At 37.8% G+C, this 20983-nt stretch overlaps 2 protein-coding genes across 2 annotated transcripts in view; both read right to left on the bottom strand.

Moving 5' to 3' along the window:
- Window positions 1-8931, bottom strand: part of LOC115929311 (tyrosine-protein kinase receptor Tie-2-like) — a 9851-nt gene extending 920 nt beyond the window's left edge. The window contains exons 1-6 of the mRNA XM_030998043.1: window positions 8922-8931; window positions 7356-7584; window positions 6256-6416; window positions 5211-5405; window positions 677-952; window positions 13-105 (exon numbers count right to left, since the gene is read on the bottom strand). Of these exons, the coding sequence (XP_030853903.1) occupies window positions 13-105; window positions 677-952; window positions 5211-5405; window positions 6256-6416; window positions 7356-7584; window positions 8922-8931 (964 nt within the window). The remainder of the gene's footprint in view (window positions 1-12; window positions 106-676; window positions 953-5210; window positions 5406-6255; window positions 6417-7355; window positions 7585-8921) is intronic.
- A 10738-nt stretch (window positions 8932-19669) lies between these two features.
- Window positions 19670-20959, bottom strand: LOC115929360 (haloacid dehalogenase-like hydrolase domain-containing protein 3). The gene is made up of 2 exons (XM_030998211.1): window positions 20839-20959; window positions 19670-20472 (listed from the first exon to the last, which is right to left on the bottom strand). Exon 2 carries the CDS (start codon window positions 20413-20415, stop codon window positions 19690-19692), a length of 726 nt encoding a protein of 241 aa, XP_030854071.1. The 5' UTR covers window positions 20416-20472; window positions 20839-20959; the 3' UTR covers window positions 19670-19689.
- Between the last annotated feature and the right edge of the window lie 24 nt (window positions 20960-20983).

Below are 20983 nucleotides of genomic sequence, written 5' to 3'. Positions count from 1 at the left end.
GAGGGCAAATGCACCATCCTGTCACGTGGTCACACATTCCACCATTATAACAAGCATCGCATACCCCGGTACAGCGAGGTGGATTCCATCGACCAGTCGGGCAACCTAATGTGAAAGGAAGATGTTGATATTTGAATTCAATAATTTCCTTTTGAAAAGGGCACCAACCGCTTATTTTCTGGTAATGCTACATCTTTGATTGCAGCGAATATCATGCAAGCTGAAAGAATATTAAAAATACAATTTTATTTTACCATTCACAAGAAATATTTGAATAGTCCAACAATCTAATCCATTCTTAAACTCTTAAACAAAGTACCTTTCACACATGTTCAGGGCAATCGACCAAAAAGAAACCACACATTGCGGCAAACTAAATTGGCATAAAGACAGGTGCATTAAATAATATTGTGGATATAACAACATAGAGAGAAAGCTTTTTTAAGGAAAATTTGTGGCATAAAGACCCTTTTCATATTATTGTGCCATACTTTGAATGTTTTTCTTTATTCGAGGTGATAGTTGATAGTTTGCTTCTTTGTCTAATTGAATTATTTATTTTTTGTCTGGGTTTTGGCAAATTACCATGTCAGGTCTACACAAGGCCTTTCACGTGTATGCAAGATTAATATCTCATCCTTAATCATAATCATAATCATAATCATAATTATAATACCTCGGACAATGAGCCTCACGATGCCATGGCGAGCCTGATTCCTCTCATTTGCATAAAAGCATTCATATACGCCAGCAACGGTCTCTGTGATTGGTCGCCTAAATGTGACACTGGCCAATCCCGACATGTCTTCTATAACTTCTTGTCCATTTCTACGCCATTGAACCTGATTGGTCAGAGCGTCGGCAGGGCTGCGAAGGGTCATTGCTAGTGTCACATCTACGTCACCAAGGCTGACTGTCTTCGTAAATCTTCCATCGGTGGGAATGATTTTCGCTGAAGCAAAATAAGATGAAAGCTATTAAAGTATTCCAATTAATAACATCAAATGATAACTTAGACTTGAGTAGAGCGTTTTTCCTTATCATGATAGTTGTCGTGTATACTGTATTCATTATTTCAGGACGGTTAATTTTAACATTGTTTGAACTTGTAAACCTGCATTGGCTTCGCACAGGAAACAATTTCTCCATTTGGAAATAATGTCGACATGTATTTCCTGACATGTATGAGTATCTGTATATACGAATGTAAAAAAAGAATGAATTTTCTTTTATTTGCTCAGTGAGAATAATTCAGTCAATAATATATATACTTATCTGTGAATGAAACGAAAAAATTTCTTGCAAGTATTGCGCGCCTCAAAAAATATTGCAGTTATAAATATTACACATGGTAAAATAGATCCACAATTTACATTTGAAATAAGCTTTGAAAAATCAAAAGAGTATTGTCACAAAGTCCCCCTTCTCTAAAAAAAAATTGCAATAACATTGGCTATCTTAACTGTGTTTCTTAACACAGACTTATTTCTCAAAAATAGCATGTGGTATTTGAGATTTCGATAACCATATACAAAGGGAAATGATCATTTAGAAACACCCGCGGTCCGAGAGGATCTTGGGGGAGGGGCTTGCAAGGGCGCATTTACGTCAAACTAAATCAAATCAGATCAATTCAATTTACTGAAATAGATTCCAAAATTTTCCGATATTTTCATCATAAATTACATACACAAATAGGGATTCGTCAAGTTTACATTAATATGCACCTACAAAAGGGAAAGCAATTACACAGTCTGTAATAATCATCAATGTCCTAGTAATGGAAACAGGTTAAAGTCAACATATGGCTCGCTTATATTTAATCAAGTCTTTTTAGGGGGTCTTGATATTCATATAACTTTTTTGTTGAGGGGGAGGGGGGGGGCTTGAGCTTGAGCTCCTAAAGCCCCCTTTTAGAACCGCTTTTTAAACGAATGTTCAAGGTATTGCACTGTTTACAACTCCATGCACTTGAAAATTCACTATACGGAAGTGCACTGACTACTCATGGCTTTACCTTTGATCAGGTGTTGATGGCATTAGAAGGAAAGAATAACTTTGAACTTTCATAACCTCCTACGCGCGGGCCCTAAAAGGTGCAAAGATAAAATCTATGGAAGTGTCATTCCAAGCATTTATCAGAGGGCTTTTTATTCAGTGGCGTAGCGTGATCCAGGCATTGGGGGGGGGGGGCGCTGACGTTTATGGGGAGGGGCGTTGGGCTTACTACGTGGATGAAACGCAATGTAACAATGTCATCGAGTATTAAAGGGAAAAGGGATTGTATCGAGTTATTTTCACGACACCAGTTCTTCCTCTCTCTCTCTCTCTCTCTCTCTCTCTCTCTCTCTCTCTCTCTATCTATATCCCCTCTCTCTCCCCTCTATCTCTCTCCCCCTCTGTCTCCCCCCCCCTCTCTCTCTCTCTCTCTCTCTCTACATTCTGTTCCCCTTCTCTCTTACTCTTTTGAATGTGGGGGAGGGAGGGGAATATTCCTGTTCCATCGTGCTCCCCTGGCTACGCCACTGTGCCTGATTATATTTTAGATATAAAAAGTATAAACCGCAGAGTTCATTGAGAGGTATGCAAAACCGTTACAGCAAAACAGAACAAGTATGATTTTTGGAAGCAGATTTGTCTTTAACTATAAGGTGTCTCAACAAATTACGTAGACCATGTTTGGTGTACCGAAATATTGCAGTTTCGAAATAGTTCTACTGAGTAACGAAGGAAAATTTACAAGATTGCATCAAAGCGTCACAAGAAACACTGCTCCTCGATGTGGTCCATATTTTTACGCTACTAATTATTTTGTGTGGTGGTGATGGTTGATGATGTGATGTTGTTTTTTCTTGTTGACGTTATTTTTGTTGGTTGGGGGGTATCGACTGCCTTATATATTGAGAGTTCTATTTCATATTCAATCCCACAAAAGATTAAATTTCTTAACATCGAGGCGGAAGGGTGTCAATTCATATGCGTATCCATTAATTGCTAGGCGTGTGTGTGGTGGGGGGGGGAGAGGGGTAAATGTATCATGTCAGCCTTATGTGCAGTCGATTTCTTTTCCTTGGCCTGCATATGGTGGTATAGGGGTTGGCAATTTGGGAAATAATTGAAACTGCAACGTTTATAAGTGAGAGTACAATATTTTCCTCATCCGGCTATGTAAGTCACCGGAAACAGAAACGCGAACATTATTTCCTCCAACGTCATGATGGCAGAAAAGAGACGTCAACCCGACAGTGAACTATAAGCACTTCAATTTTTTCGAAAGTACACTATACCACACATACACGCACACACACCCACATACTCGCACACATACGCACACGCATCCAACGTCTTTGCATACCCATACACAAAGTATTAGGGTTAGGGGCGAGTTTGAAGTATGGATTTTGGCATAATCTTGTTGGCTCAAATCCGAGTCCCTCGGATAGGAAATGAAACCATAGGATCACCACCACCATTATTGTTGCGTACCTGCAAGCAGAGCATCGCATTTCTAGTATTAATGTTAATGAATTATCTATCAAACAATCACATCAGCTGATTAAGAAAACTACAGAGCACAGGGAAAATCAAATTTGATTATCTGGTCTTCTTATTAAAAGTGATAAAAAGTCATAGATCCTCCAAAAAGGTCATTTAGGCAATATAATTAGTTAAGGTATTCAGTGGACACGTTAATTGCAGTGAATTAGTTTCGGGCCAGAATGATAATGCCACCGAAATAAGACTGCAGTATGCCATTAAACACCAAACAATTGTCAAGGTTTCAGAAAAACATTTTGATTCGATACAAAAAGTCCTTTATCCAAATGCGTTTGTAGTAAATTCCCTCAAATTTCGGTCGACAAAATCCCGGTCGTTATCATGAGATGTAGGGAAGGTAGAGTTCAGGGATGATTATTTTGCCATTAAAAACGGTTACTGCGAATGGATACGGTTTGTTCAGCAAAGTATTACCAAAACGAAAATATGAAGAGAAGGATCTCGTTTATAATAAAACAGTGTTAGCGTTGACAACATGTTCCAACGAGGAGGAGATTGCTACCTTCACTGACAAGCAATGCTGCCGGTGGTGGTGGTGGTGATGATGATGATGATGATGATGATGATGTTGAGGATGATGATGTTGATGATCATAATGATGATGGAGATGATAATGATACAAAGGTAATGTTGATGACAACCATAATTAAGTTGGTGATGGTGATGGATGTTTTAGTGGTGGATGTGGCCGCAATGTTGATGATGACGATGTGTTGTTTTTATACTCTCATCATGACATTTTGCGTTTTCTCTACATGTAAACAATCCTTAAAGCATTTTTTTTAATTTGAACTTCCTTTTACAAATGGTTACAGCATTTTCATAATCACGTACGACCTATGTTTAAACCATTTCTCCGATATCTTTACTTATTATTTTTAAAACTATTATCAACAGGATAAATGGATGTGCCTAACAACAATATAAACTTCCAGACACAAAATGAAATTAACGGAGCATGATGTTGATGTATTTGGAAACAACATGAATTTGAACTCACACAAGAAGGTTTCTACTCCTTCAAAGTTTGCGTGAACTTAATTTGTTATAAAGGGTTAGAGGGGGTGGGCGCACATAGATGATAAACATCTTTATAGGTTGAAAGGGTTTATTTGACGCGTTCATCATATCATTTATGACTCAGTTGTAAGTTTTAACAGATTGTAATCGTTACATTCAATATCTTGATCTGTGCATGGTGGTGAGGAAAGACTGATAATGCTTATAAAACAGGAAAGGGAATGAACAGATTAGAAGCTTCATGATGTCAAGGTTACGTGTGACGTACACGACCATGGCCCACGCCTAATTCTGTCAGTAGTTTTTCTTTTATCTTTGGTTGAGGGAGGGGGAGGGGGCTTTATTGATTAAAAGTTAAATTGCATGATTATTATTTATTTAAATGTTATAGCTATCCAGGGATATACCCCCTCCCCCAATCGATTAGCAACGTAATTTTATAACAATAAAAATGAGAGAGAGAGAGAGAGAGAGAGAGGGGGGGTGGAAAGCGGGGACAGACAAAGTGAAGTGAGGAGAAAAGCGTTAACGAAAAAGCCCGAGAGAGTGGGGGGGGGGGGGGGGAGGTCATATCTAAAACTCAACACTGTCAAGAAATCCTTAACTTCCTATGGTGTATACAATGTACTCACGATTTGACGTCAGAAAGACCCCAACCACTGTCGTAGTATCTTTGCCAGGCTGCGATCCCTGGCAGTAGAAGGTCCCAAATCCACCTGTACCACTGGTAGTCAGGTCCACCGCCATACCATGACCTCCTAGTCTACGCCCTTCTGGAAGGGACCACGCCCCTACTGTGCCCCCATCTCCAGTCTGAGAATATCGGCCTGCAATGATAGTAGCCGTTTGGTCAAACTTACTGTTTAAAGCCCCAACATGGCCAACACATTACATGATCCAACGAAGATCCGATTTCGAAAGACATTGCAATATTATTAACCCAACATTATTGACCTAGTGCTGTTTAGTGTCACCATTAAGCAAGATTTGGCATCAACTTTTGATTACTATGAATTACACATACACTACATTAGAAAGGGCAAAAATCGGAGTGAAAGGTCCTTTTCTGTCACAGTATATTGTGCCATTTATGAAAAAGAACGTTTGAAATTTAAATTTGGCAATAAATTCTATATATTGGCAAAGTAAAAATCACTCTTTATGTGTACATTTTTTGTTGTTTGTGGGTTTATTCAATATACCAGTTGACTTAGACAAAAATAGATCAAGTAGTCGAAAGGTGTCTGAATTAAAGAGAGAGAGAGAGAAAGAGAAGAGAGAGAGAGGAGAGAGGAGAGAGAGAGAGAGAGAGAGAGGGAGAGAGAGAGAGAGAGAGGGAGAGTGATGGAGATGATGATGATGATGATGATAAAGATGATGGCGATGAAGAAGAAGAATAAGAAGGAAATAGAAAGTATGCAACAGAAAAGATGAATCGGGAGGAGGAGGAAGAGGAGGAGAAGAAGAAAAAGAAAGAAAACACTAAAACATGAAAAAGTAGGACAGCAATAAGGTTTTTTAAAAAGGAGGAGAAAAAGAAGAAGGAACAGGATGAGAAGATAGGGAAGATATGAGGAAAAAGAAGAAGAACAAGAACAAGAAGAAGAAGAAGAAGAAAAAGAAAAAGAAGAAGAAGAAGAAGAGAAAGAGAAGAAGAAGGAGGAAGAAGTGTGATACCTGTTGAGAGAGTCGATCTTCCCACGTCTGGCTGGCTGAGGTAACAGCTGAAGGATGAAGATCCCTGGTCCACCCTAACGGACTCACCATCCTCATCGTAACACGTACATAATGATCGGGGCTTAGAATAGGACTCAAAGTAGTTTGGACTCGTTCCGTACCTAATGAGAGGATGGAAGAGAAGGTTGAGTTTTAAGAAAGATAAAAATGGTTTGTTAGTTTTTAATTCTTTTTAAGTTAGTGCGGAAGAATATCCAAGAAAAAGTGTATCCTAAAAAGTATTCATCTTCAAATAAAATTAATATCTTCTTAGATCAAAGAAGATTTATTTGTAATAATTGGTCAAGAAAGTTCCGGGAAGATAATAAACTGTATCTATCAAGAATAAATCATATGGTCACAATCATGAGATAACATTATTTTTTAGTACTCTTTTAATCGACGTTGTTACAATTTATTAAAAGAATCAAAATGTTCAAATGAAAATCATGATTACACGAAATCTAAGGGTTTGGAAATAAAACTAAAAAGTAAAACGTAGGCTAAATTGGCCTCATTTAATATTTCAAATGACAAATACACGAATGACAATGAAAAGTAAAACTATCTTTGAAAGCATTTTGCATTTAATAGCATCATAAAAAACACGAAAAACTGATCAAACTTCTTTTACGTATACAATATATCATTGACTTAATATTAATCCAAGAGATTAAGAAATGGTGTAAAAACCGATTTATTCTTATCATGAAAGGTCTGTTCTGCACTTCTAATATGACAATTAGTTTTCAAATTAAATCTGAAAACAAGAAGAGAGGGCGAGTTGTGATTTCACTAAGCAGATGACAAATTATGATAACAAATTAGTTTCCCAAACGAAATAGCACCAATGACAATCAAGGAAAGGGAAATGAATTACGTTGATCCGTAGCTAACTAGTTAAACAATCAATCATGTTTCTTTGAGAGTTTTTGGAAGTTCCCACAAGTTATGATACAAATTGATAATTTTTCCAAACATAACGTAATATCGAAACTTGAAAATAAACCGTTGATGACTCACTAGGACTCACACGCGTAGTAGCAACCACATTTGTCGGCTCCACCGGAAGGGGAACCTGGCGTTGTTTTGGCTGAACCGGAAGTGCAACCACTGTTTGCGTCTCGGCGACGGCAGGCTCAGGGATGACGTAAGGGGAGTTCGGAAACGGGAAGACGGGACCAGGGTTCGCTGGTTCCGGAAAGACATAGCTTTGACCGTAGTCATGACTGGGCATTTGCTCATCGGGAAGAGGATCAGCGTAGTCTGAACCCTCGGCCCAAGGAAAATCTGTGAGAATCAGTGAAAGACAGGATATTGAATGGTTATGTAATCGCTGTTTTCTAAATCTCACAGTCTTTTCAATTATTTGAACTTTGGCGTTCTCACGCTTTTTTTTTGTTGTTGCAGTTTTCTTCTTCTAGCTCTTGTTTTTGTCGCTCAATTTTTCATAATGATAAAGGATAGGAATCCTTGCCTGATAAATTTGACAACAACACCACTCTCCTTCTCAAACCCCAGTCACACAAATAAAACCAACACCAGACTGACAACAGTCCGATCAAATAGTAATATCACCCTCAATTACCTTGAATCGATCGGTTTGAACAGGAAGCTGTAATGAATGGAGATCCCGTCCAAGAGGCCCCTTTGAAGTCATCCGTGGCACCGCGCGTCTTTTGTTTCCCCTACCGTAATCCCCTTAATCCCCCTCCAAAACCTTACAGCTCCCTAGTAGCACTAAGTCCTCCCTTTCCACACACAGCCCCAGCCCAGCGAGCACGGCGGCTTTTGCTTTGCCGGCCCGTACTTTGGGTGAATAGTGGTGCTAACTTGACAACTTCTAGCCCTAAAAGCAATAAATGCGCAAACATATAACACAATTTCATTTAGTTCTTTAGGAAGATAAACCTTTGGACTACCTTCCTAGCTATGTACAAATTTCGGAAAAATGTCGGAAAATGTCAATAATTAGATGAGAAAATCATGATTATGAAAATCTTTCATTCGCTCTAACTCATGATTTCCTTGGTCGATTTCGCTGGTTAAAATGGCCATGTCTTCAGTAGAGCTATCCGAGAACGGAAAACGCATTTGATGACTAATAGAAAGTTGCATTGGTCATAATGTTGTGAATTCTGCATTTTATATGTTATAGCTAAATACATCTTTCATGAACATGACTTAATTTGTCGGTGCCACGCATGGCTTCAAAGCCCGATGCTTGCATATTTTTGCAAACGAGTGAATAGAGAACTTAGGGAAGCAGATGGCGTTGCGTAACATTTCGTACTATTTGGAATGCCAGAGAGGGACTGTGCATTGATATGGACAGCTGTAGATGGAAAATGATGGCTGGAGAGGGTTACATTTCTTTTTGTTAAGCCAGGTTAATCTTGAATAATTTTCCCTCGGAAAATTCTTTCGAGACGGTATCTCCATTCATTACAGCTTCCTGCTTGGTCATTGACACTGACTGCACAGACTCAGAATGTAATAGCTGCTACTTCGCTTCTTCGTATAACTCCCTCATAATACTCTATAAACATATGGAAAAGACTCTTTCGTCATGTTGCTCTTTTGTATTGTAGGGATTTATTTTTGAACTTCTTAACCCCCCTTCATACCATGATTCATCTCTATAGGTCATCCTTCATTCACATTCACCCTTTTCATCCACAATCCTTCCATCTATCGATCTCTCTGATTGGTTTCAATGTTCACCAGATGCAGCTTAAGTATAATGTACATATTCTTTGGATATTCAATATGTACCTTTTATGTTTGAATATTCAAGATACTTTGTGATGTTGATTTATACTTGTATGTGACTATATGAATATTATTTGTTTCTTTTAATTTGCATGGAATGTATGTGGAATGCTACATAGAATGCAATAATACATTTTGCACACATTAAAACCTGGTCATTTAGCCAGTAGTTATCAATCTGAAAACTGTCTGCTGGGCTGCCTCTGTGTTAAGAGTGCTAGGGATTATGTTAGAATCGCAACCCTACAGTATTATTATAAGACTATGTATTCTATGAGTATTCGTGTAGGCCTGCCTGCAGGCAAATTTCCTCTCCTAAAGGGCCGTATTGTGAAAATTTTAAAAACTACAGCTTTGAATGAACCTGTAGAGTTAAATAATAATCATTCTCTGTTATAACATATATATAAAGTGCTATAATAGGTAAGTACTGCTACCTCTCCAGTTTCGGTTTGTTTCCATCTGTGTGCTCAAACATTATATATATACTGTTGGTCATAATGGTGGAATCATTATTTTTACCCAATTTATGGAATGATTTTGAAATCATTTATTCCTAATAGATCTAGATAATAGTATAATTCTCAGATTTTATTGAATAATAATTATTTGTGAGTGTTTGTTTTGCGTGACTGCTAATGCATGTGTGTGTTACTATGCATATCAACTAGGAGACGTACGTCCTTAAGTCATAACTTACAGTAATGAGGATTAATGCCTCACAAAAGGGCACTAATATAGCACATCGACACATCGACTGTACGCAGCGGGGTTGGGGTACGCCCCCCAAATACAAAAAACAAAGAAAATGCAATAAATTATTAATAATTCATTAATTTTGCCCCGATCCCCAACAGAAAAAAATAATCTTCTGTGACCATGCCTTGAACCATATGCATGGCCCTAAAGAGGAATAACAATACGAAATGCATTAAGCAACGTCTAGCATAAAGGTCAAATCTCAACTTATATTGTGTTATTCTTCTTTTATATTTCAAAGCGTTGCATGGGATCTTAATCATGTTTTTTTTTTCTACATCAATGCCCCCATTTAAGCATATTTTGAATCTGATCAAGCTTCGAAAAGTTCGTGGCCTGGAACTTTGTTTCGGTTGATGGTCAAATAAAGAAAATGCCCTTTATTGATCAGGGACAGTGTGAAAAAAGCGCACAGTAGTACTTTCAAGAGTCCTGTCGTTTCATTTAAAGGCACTATGTCCCTTTTGCAGCCAACCTCAAATGCTGTAGAACTTTGCAGGAATTATGAATATGTCATGTATGTCCTATCTGTGAATTTAAAATAACGTTGCATGTCCTCGTATTCAAATTATGCAAGGAAACCCGTTTACTTGATAGACTTCACTGTCAGACACTATTGAGTGAATGACTGGTTTTTTTTCTTCTTTGGTAATAACATACATGAAAAGAGTTGTAAAGGGTACATGAGCATTTGTCTACATCAATAACCCACTTCTTGTGATGGCCAAGATTAAACTGACTGAATCTTTGCGCAGCATAAAACGTATGACCATTCGGTACAATGGTCTGAAAATCAAGACTTTTACTTTTGGGCTCTGTAGCCCTAAAGTCGATTTGACAACTAATAGTCATTATTTTCCCACTTGAAGACATTTTCAAACCCCCTTTTTGAGGGAAGTTCTAAATAAGTATTATCTTTCAAATGCAGTTGGAAATTAACTTTTTCATTTTTTTTTTGGCCTGCAAATGGGACATAGTACCTTTAAGAAAATAACCTCTCCGCCCCGGAACCCCGGCAATGTCTCTGCCAGGCCCCTCAAGCTGTGCCATATTGTACGGATCCATTAGAAAGCAAAATAAGCCCAATCAATGATTCGTATATATATATATATATATATATTTAATGTGTACTTGCATATAGAGAGAGAGAGATATATATATAGTTCTCCTATGCAAACTCCGGGAAATGCATAATAAATTCGTTTTCGAGGGTTGGCAATGAAAATAGATAAACAGTAGAAAAAGACCACGAATAAAGAAATAAACAGCTTGGTCAATTTGTTTTGAAGCATTATCTTCAAACACCCGGACTGTTTAATCTGTATTATCCTTATAAATAAAGTCTATAATCACTCTCAGATGGAAGATAATACCAATACGAATTGCAATATGCAACGTCTAGACATAAAGGTCGAATCTCAACTCTTTATTTTTCTTATTCTTCTTTTACATTTCGAAGCTTTGCATGGGATCTTAATCCTGTTTTTTCTACATCAATGCCCCCATTTATACTTTGAATCCGGTCACGCTTCGAAAAGTTTGTGGCCTAGAATTTTTTTCTTTTGATGATCAAATAAAGAAGGCACCCTTTATAGATCAGGAAGCTGCGTCTGCCTTTGTGTTAAGAGTGCTAGGAATTATGTTAAAACCGCACCCTACAGTATTATTATAAGACTATGTATTCTATGAGTATTCATGGTCTAATCTGGTTCTTTATATTTTTTTCATCTAACGAAATAACCTCTTTATTGATCATTAGGCCTGCCTACAGGCAAATGTCTTCTCCTAAATGGCCGTATTGTGAAAAGCACACAGTAGGAGCAGTGCAATTTAAATATCAAGGGGTGGATTAGAGTTTATTTCGTAAATGAAATGAAAGGGCTATTTTACTTTCAAGAGTCCTTTCATTTCACCTTAGAGATAATCTCTCTTTCTTTCTTACATTGTTATGTAACTAGTCAAGTTTGGCCCCATTTAAAACTCAATGATCTATTATATTAACTTAATCATTAAGAATCATTAAGAATAATCATTGAATAGAATAGCAAAGAAGTACTTTGGGATTTGCACTAACCTAGACAATTTTGATTGAATTTCGAAACTTTGAAACGCTACTATTACGACTACTCATATTATCGCTTATTTAGGAGCTCTAAAAACAAAAGTACCATTGCTCTAACAAAATCGCAGAATTCGAAGAGAAACTTAAAATGTCTACGTTATCAATTAACATTCCATTACAATAAATTTCGGCAATTTCACTCTCTTTTTAAGATATTGAATACAGAACAAAATGTTGATTATCAGAATGTCATTTTGGAATACCTCTATAAAAATACCCGATCTTACTGTGCCGATAGCACATTGTCTTTAGCCCGTATCAGTATTAGTATGAGCCACTATAAAGTTATTATTCTTTATTCAGTTCAGTATAATGCTTTTCCTCAAAAAATAGTTTCGCTATTTTTTAGGGTTGAGACGCTAAGAAATGGTTTCAAATGTACATTACACAAACCTGAACTATTGCATTATGATGGTGGTTCTCTCTCTCTCTCTATGTATTTTAATCATGCATTCTCAACTACATAGAAAGCAGCTAGCAACAAAAAACTTGAGGTTATCTGGGATAGGTGAAAGTGACAGTTAAAAAGAAAGTCATGTAAAAATGTCGCTTCACTTCCCCCCCCCCCCCTCAAAAAAAAAATAATAATAATAATTAGTGGTCCTCTTCTCCAGCATCCCCCCCCCCCTCGCTTATTCACCTGCCGGCTGAGTCGGCGCAAAAAAAATTCCCCAAAACTGGACCCCCCCCCCCCCTAAAAAAAAGAAAAAAGAAATGTGCTCTGCATGGAACGAAAACGAGTTGGACTGGTTCATTTTATATACAGGGGAAAGTCCAATATTGTTAGCATAAGTCATCAAATACTTCCTATTTTATTGTAAATTTGCATGTAAAATAGATTTGAATGTGATATTTTGTATCTATCATTTATATGATCTCATAATAAGCAAGACATATTTACGTCTTTTACCTTTTCTTACATGTTTTGATAATGAACAAATCACGAACGAAGCCAACTGGAAGATGGCCGTTCTGATTGGTCAATAAATCCAAAGTAATGAATAATTCATGCAGAGCAGTAAAATCTAGATTGCTAAAGGCCTCGTGGCTAGCGCCACTAGGTTGCGCGTTCACCCCGGGTATCTAGACTCATCTCAGCCGCTGTTTGGGGTGGACAATAGCCAGATCAAGTCACGAGGCCTAATTGTCAAAAGGCTAGCTAAACGGTGAATGGAGCCACCCTCATCCAGGCACCCCGACAAAGACCCACGCACCCAACCCGAACACTGACTATGAAACCGGTCCATTATGTTGCATATTTATTTTAAAAAACGGCTTTATGATACTAATTATGCGTAAAAACAGAGCAGAGGCAGGTTGAGCAGGGGGTCAAATTGGCAGGTGTTAGAATTACAAGGAAAATATATAACTGGGTGGCAAGAGACTTTCAAAGGGTCGATTCGTCACCAATAGGGTCATCGACTCATCGTTTAACATTAGCACTAAAGAAAAAGACCAGTTATGGTCATGCGATTGCATTGTGACAGAAACGTTTTGGATCATCTAGCATATATATTAATTTTGTGTGTACTGCATGGTTCTGGAATCATCAAAATGATAAGAAATATGGCCCAGTCTTGGTAAAGTTACAAGCACTGCACAGAAAGATGTATATGGGACTACGCGCCACGTGCGCGACACGTGCGCGATGTATATCAGGTCCAAATAGATATAATAATTCACCAAATATATCAATATAGTAGACGGTTTCTACGACGGCAAAATTTGTATCATCACGTATTAGTCAAAAAATATTCTTTCACATGATTGGTAATAAGAGCTTCCATCTCATTTTTTTTGAGGGGCGCGTTTCCAAAACTGATCTTTACCTTTAAACATAATTACGAATGACATTCGGTACAAAGGATTGTCTGTAACGACAGCGGTTGCTCCTCGGTACGCGTATAGGCGAATACCGGCCTGAGCGATTAAATCCAAAGAAATGATGTAATGGATGTGATGAGTCATTCATTATTGTGTGAACTTTAAGTAACATACGTTTTTCATACACAGTACTGATAGGGGGAAGATCTGAATAAATCCACCGCTGGGCAATTTTCCTGGGTCTATCTAACTTTCTCTGATTTTGTTTTGGAAGATTACCCAAAGTGCAAAAGAAATTGAATGTCAGGATAGACCTACTCTGTATAAGAGATTGGTAGAAGAGAACTAGGATCCTATTTTCCACATGAAACTCCTTTAGTTTCCCTAGAAAGTATATCCTTTGACTCGCTTTGCCTGCTACGATTTGGGTGTTCCTATTCCAGTTAAGTTTATCATCAACAGTTGTCCCCAAGTACTTATATTCAGAAACTCGCTCAATGCTTTGATCATGGATAACCAACGAGTCACGAGGCTGAGAGGCACGACGAAAATCAAATACTATTACATTAGTCTTTTTGACGTTAAAAACTAGATTGTGCCGATCGCACCAGTTTACAAATTGATCAACTTCTCTAAAATATGGGCTGGAATGTAAAGGAAACCAGTTATAACAGTGTCGTCTGCGTACTTAATTATTGAACAATTATCATTGGTGATGGTATAGTTACTATTATAGAGCGAGAAGAGAACTGGTGAAATTACACAGCCTTGAGGAGCACCCAGATTCAGACATTTGATGATAGAGTTCAGATTATTGCACTTAACCTACCGTGGTCTGTCTATAAGGAAATTATGGGCCGCCGATCGATATTGGCCCTATATCGATATAAGGCCAATATAAACAAACACAAAAACAGACAAAGATGCATTCAAACAAACATAGGTCAGAGCAAAATAGACAAAGTACCCAGAAGAAATGACAATTTTACAAACAAAGGACAAAGCAATAGACAAAGCGGCGAGAAGGACAAATTCACAAGCAAAGGATGAACTGAAACAGAAAACAGCATCGTACGAACTGATCCTCAAAAGAAAAACAGAGGGCGTTTTGGGTTTACGGTAAGCAAATAGACATCAATTGCGATAGAGAAAGGCTTATTAAACTCAAACAGATAACATCATCGTACGAACTTTTAAGCAACCGAAGGTTAAGATTTTTGTCCGAATGATGATCCTATGGAAAAAGAAAAAAATAAATAATTCTTGTTCCTATTTTCAGGGAGGGGTAGAGTATTTTACATAAGACTGATGAACCTTATTATCGTAACAGGGAGCAAAGATTTATGATAAAAACAACAAATAATGATCAATATAGAATCATGGTTAAGAAGACTATTCCCTATATTGAGGTTGCACAATAACGAGATCACAGGTAACACAATTATAAGAGAGTGGAGCGAATGCGCTTTTGGAAACTTTTGCATCGTAAACCCACAAAAACCTTCATTCTTACTTTACTCCCCTCCATTTTTTAGCGGCGCATATAATCCTTTGTGTTATCATAATCTTGTATTTCATTCTCCCTTTTTCTTTCTCTCTTTTGCTTCTTTGCACCTGTATCTTTGAGCAGAAGCGGCCCTCCCGGGGGGTAGGGGGCACAGTCAGGCACGTAGCCACGGGAGGGGGGGGGGCACTTGCCCCCCAAAGATTTCCAAGATCGGTTGAACTTTTTTATACCCCTTTTTTTTACCTCGATCGATTACATGTATGTGCCCCCCCCCCCCCCACAAACATCAAACTCTGGCTACGTGCCTGGGCACAGTGCCCCCACTTTTTCAAGCAACCGAAAAGTGCACCTTTAACTTCGTGAGAAGTGCCCCTTTTTACATAGGAACTCTTCCCCTTTTCAACTCTGACAAGTTCCCTTTTTCCTTTGCAATAAGTGTCCATTTTTCATTATTATAAGTGCCCTTTTTAATCTCTAATAAGTGCCCCCTTAACCTCTGATAATTGCCCTATTCAAATCTGAGAGGTGCCTCTTTTACTTTGACAAGTGCCCCTTTTCCTTTGTAATACGTGCCCCTTCCCCTTTTAATAACTACCCCCATTTTAACTCGGATAAGCGCCCCTTATATTTTCACATGTGCCCCTTTTTCTTTCCAAACAGTGCCTCTTTTCCTAATGATAAGTGCCCCATTAAAACGAGCCTCTTTCTTTTCTCATAGGTGCCCCTTCTCTGGTAAATGACCCTTTTCAGTTACTCCTTTTCACTTCAGATAAGTGCCACCTTAACCTCCGATAAATGCCCCTTTAAAATTTGACCGGTGCCCATTTTCTTTCAACTAATGCACATTTTCCTTTATTATAAGTGCCCCTTTTTCATTCACATAAGTGCCCCTTCTCATATCTGGTCATTGCCCCTTTTAATTCAGATGCGATAAGTGCCTCTTTCCACTTCTGATAATTTCCCTTTTAACAATATACGTGCCCCTTTTCCTTTCTAATAATTAAGGGACCTATCCCCTTGTTTATTCTCGCCTTGTTACTTTTTTGAATTGTAATCATGTTTTCTCCGGCTCCCAATTTGGATTTCGCAAGAACCACTCAAACGCGCACGCACTTCTATTATTTATCAATAAGATTGCAAATGCTATCGACAATGTGTCACATACTGCGGGTATTTTCCTGGACCTCTCCAAGGCCTTCGATACAATTAATCACGATATTTTACTCCATAAGTTATCCCACCATGGTGTTCGAGGGAGGGCCTTGGAGTAATATTGATGTCACGCTGGATCGTACAGGTTGTTTTTTTATATACAGACTTTTTTTTTGGTTATTTTACAATGCCATTGATTTCATCAATTTGCTTTCTCTTCTTCTTCTTCTTCCACTTCGTGTCAGGGGCGGATCTAGCTTTTTGCTAAGGGGGGGGGGGTTGACCAAAATAATGACGATGCAGAGCATCGTCCACGAGCCGCGTAGCGGCGAGCCGATTTTTTTTTGGGGTGTTTATTTGAACCCCGTAAGTGATGTTTTCCTGGCATCTATTAACACAATGGAGACCATAAAAAGCAGTGCATGATAACGTCTTTTTAAATCAAGTAACAGCTTAATACACAGTTATATCCAGCCTTTTTATCATGTGTTTGGTTAAGTTACCAGATGAGTTGAATATCTTCTCACAATATTTGCACTTGAAAGGGTTTCTCTCCAGCGTGCGTTCTTTTTTCTTTCTTTTTTTCTTTCTTTCTTTCTTTTTTTTTTTTTTTTTTTTTTTTTTTGGGCCGCCCAAGGGGGGGGGGGGGTTTGAACCCCCTAACCCCCCCCCCCGTAGATCCGCGCCTGCGTGTTCGTCTTCCTCTTCTTCTTCCTTTCCTTCTTCACCTTCTCCTACTTATCATTATTAAATTATTTTCTTTACTCTTTATTCTATTTTTCTTTTCTTCTCAAATTCACTCTCCTTGTACGTCTCTAGAATCTCATACTATACTACTCCGTTTTCGCCTCCTATAATACCTTTTAAATTCAGACCTACTATATTGTGTACTCAGTACGGTAGCCTATTCACATACATGCCATGCTTTTTATTTAGGCTCCTCACATTTTACATTGTTTTTTACCTTGCCTGCAGGCGCGGATCTACGGGGGGGGGTTTAGGGGTTTAAACCCCCCCCCCCCCCCCTTGGGCGGCCCAAAAAAAAAAAAAAAAAAAAAAAAAAAAAAGGAAAAAAAAAAAAAAAAAAAAAAAAAAAAGAAAGAAAAAAGAACGCACGCTGGAGAGAAACCCTTTCAAGTGCAAATATTGTGAGAAGATATTCAACTCATCTGGTAACTTAACCAAACACATGATAACTCTGGATATAACTGTGTATTTACTGTTACTTGATTTAAAAAGACGTTATCATGCACTGCTTTTTATGGTCTCCATTGTGTTAATAGATGCCAGGAAAACATCACTTACGGAGTTCAAATAAACACCCCCAAAAAAATCGGCTCGCCGCTTCGCGGCTCGTGGACGATGCTCCGCATCGTCATTATTTTGGTCAAACCCCCCCCCTTAGCAAAAAGCTAGATCCGCCCCTGGCCTGTTATATCTAGATATTTCGAAATTTTGTACTTATTTTCCGTACATTATACTTGATTTGAAATCTTAAATTTTGTTTTCTTGTGTGAAATCTACTCTTAAATGATAAACGCCTGTATACAAAAATAAAAAAAGTTAAACAAAATTAAACTTTCTTATGTAAAATGTGGAATAAATAAACTTCAAACTTCAAACTTCAAACTTCAAACTTCATAAATGCCCCCCTTTCACCTCCTATAAATGCCCTATCAAATTCTGATGGGGGCTCCTTTTCCGTCGACATATGCCCATTTCCTGTTCTCATGACTGACTTTTTTCATCCCTGGTGAGTGCTTCATTTATTTGTATGTCATATTTTATTGTACTTTAGTCTTCAATTTATTCATTTAATTGTATTTCGTTTTTTAATTTATTGTTTGTTTGTATAATTAATTGTTCAAATTTTGGTTGTGATATATGGAAATAAATTCAAATCAAATTCAAATCAAATCAAATGTAGATATGTTCCTCTTTCCTTTTGTTTTTGTACTCTCCCGTCTGCCCCCCCCCCCCCCCCCCATTTCTCTAAAGATATTATCTATTCCAAAAACAAATGCCTTACAATTTTCTAAATTGAATTATATTGTATCTATTTTATTGTTATACATATATCCACATAATAATACTACTCATTAACATGTGAATTTGGTTGATGATTATCCAGTTTCGTTAACAACGAAACAGTTAAGTCTTTCTCATATAGGAAGTTAAATGGTTTGATTCCAGTGGAAGATAGCTTCGGCAATGATTTCATTTACTATTGTGGTTGCAATGGAGAAGTCCTTTCCATTATTTTGGGGTCCTGGGAAGTGTTTCACAAAGACTAAGATCGCATTTAAGTTTGGACTTAACTATGGTAGGCCATTCATGCCACTGGTTGCGCTCACTATTGATCTCTCAATTATGATCTTTAGATAATATTTTTCTCTTCAATAATGAACTATCATTAAATGTAAATTCTGTAGATTTGTGACCACGATTTATATGTCCCTTGAGAAACCAATGCCAGGAATGGTTGGAGGAACTAGTGACTTAAAGTCGATCTTAGTATTTGTGAAACACCCCCCTCCTCAGATGCTTGAGACGGCTGCATGCTTTAGGGGGAAAAGAATAACCCCTTGGGGAAAATAATGGCTAACACCTTACCAGGCAATATTGTAAACAAACAAAATTACCAGTATTCAGTAAGGGGTAATAATTTAAGAGATATTTAAAAACCAAAGTTTCTAACTTTCAATCTACAATGATTGCAGCCAACATAGATATAATGATTTACCAAATATATCCATTAGTAGGCGGTTTCCCAGCAAAATTTGTATCATCACATATTAGTCAAAACATATTCTTTCACATGATAGGTAATAGAGCTTCCATTTCATTTTTGAGAGAGAGGCGTTTCCAAAACTTACCTTTAAACTTCCTATTTTTTTGTCAGCAATACAATCAAGAATATTCTTGAAAACAATTATTCTAACATCAAATTACAGAAATCTGGGAGGTTAGTTGTAGTAAACGAAAGATACTTATTTTCATTGATTCATTACAGGATCTATCCGCTCTTGTTGAGGCTTTAAGCACCTTTTGGTACGAACTTACGAAGCCTATAATAGATGCATAGTTTGAACTTTGATATCATTTGTATAGTATTACCAAGAAGTTACCAGCTTGGTATTACAGCTTCATGTACAGTGTATATATCAGTAATAGTGTGTCGGTCGGTCAATCTATACATACACAGTCATGTCAGGAGAAAAAACTCATATAAATTTTTCTCAAGAACAAGCTTAGGTTATTATTGCATGAAGATCAGAGGTTCAAGATCAGATATATCAGATAGGACATGTACAGGGTTGACTTCTGGGTGCTTCTCTATGAGCGTACCTTCCCGATCGACGAGGTATGCATCCATTCCGACGGCTCTTGCTGCATGATAGTCTAATTTAACATTATCTCCTATGTGAGCACAGAGCCCAGGTTCAATATTCAGTCTTTCTAAAGCCATATTAAAAAATTCTGCATCAGGTTTTTCACACTTTGCCAAGGCTGATGGAAGAATGAACGCAAAATGCTCAGCAATATCCACTGCTTTCATCACACTCATTAACCGCTCGTCGTTGTTTGATAGCACTCCAAGTGCGATTCCATTGCGGTTTAAAAAAATCAACATCTCCTTGACTTCAGGATATGTTTCCCATGTTTGGCTTGTTTTGAAGTTGTTGAAGAGTTTAGAGGACACGTTATCAAGGGTTTCTTTGTCACAATCGCATCCTGCAGCGTGAAAGGTACGATGAACAACCTCACTCCACCACTGCTCCGTCGTCTGGCTGGTGGTGACTCCAAAGTTGGGATGCCTGCAGAGCTGGTCTTTGTAAGCGATCCTGAATTCTCGATTAACGTCGGACGCCTTGATGTTGACACCGAACTGCTTGGCCACCTTCCTGTACTGGTCTCCGACAGAGTTCCGCACCCTCATCAGGGTGTTGTTCACATCAAAGGTCAGAAGTCTGTATCTCAACATGATGGACGTTGCATTGTCTCAAGCTGCCAAATTAAGGCAGCATCAAGGTGGAAGATCCTGCGGATGCGTGCATCGTGGAAAAAGAAGAAAATATGAATGCAGAAAATCGAGAATAACACTTTTGGAAAGTAACTATTTTACAGATTAAATGTGTTGTATGTACTATGGTTGTATCTTTTGAGTTTTGGTAATCACTCATAACATATTGCAATTTAGAATTGATGTTCGCAAAGCAATCAGTGAATCAATCACTAGATCTAGGTCTATTCAAATATATAATCCTAAACTTTTAACTGACATCTTGACTTGACTTGAAGTTGAAAAAGAAAATGGGAAAAGGTATAGGCCTAGACTATGTCTAGGTCTTAATTTTGCTTCTAGATCATTTATCAACTAACAAACCATTAAGGACTACACACTTACGTAATTGTAATGACTGTAGAGTAATTATATGATATGATGTCGTCTACGCCTGAGTAGTGTACAGTACATGTAGGTCTACGTCTACTACTAAACCTACTGCTCATGTGAATGTATGATCACGAACTATTGTTGTTACCAAAAGTAG

This window comes from Strongylocentrotus purpuratus, unplaced genomic scaffold, assembly GCF_000002235.5.
Source record: "Strongylocentrotus purpuratus isolate Spur 01 unplaced genomic scaffold, Spur_5.0 spur5_scaffold_4, whole genome shotgun sequence".
Taxonomy (NCBI): Eukaryota; Metazoa; Echinodermata; class Echinoidea; order Camarodonta; family Strongylocentrotidae; genus Strongylocentrotus; species Strongylocentrotus purpuratus.
The sequence above is the reverse complement of the archived record's forward strand: the minus strand, read 5'-3'. Positions and strand labels throughout refer to the sequence as shown.

Coding starts and splice junctions, on each gene's coding strand:
- LOC115929360 (XM_030998211.1), bottom strand. CDS start 20,415: ATGTTGAGATACAGACTTCTGACCTTTGATGTGAACAACACCCTGATG.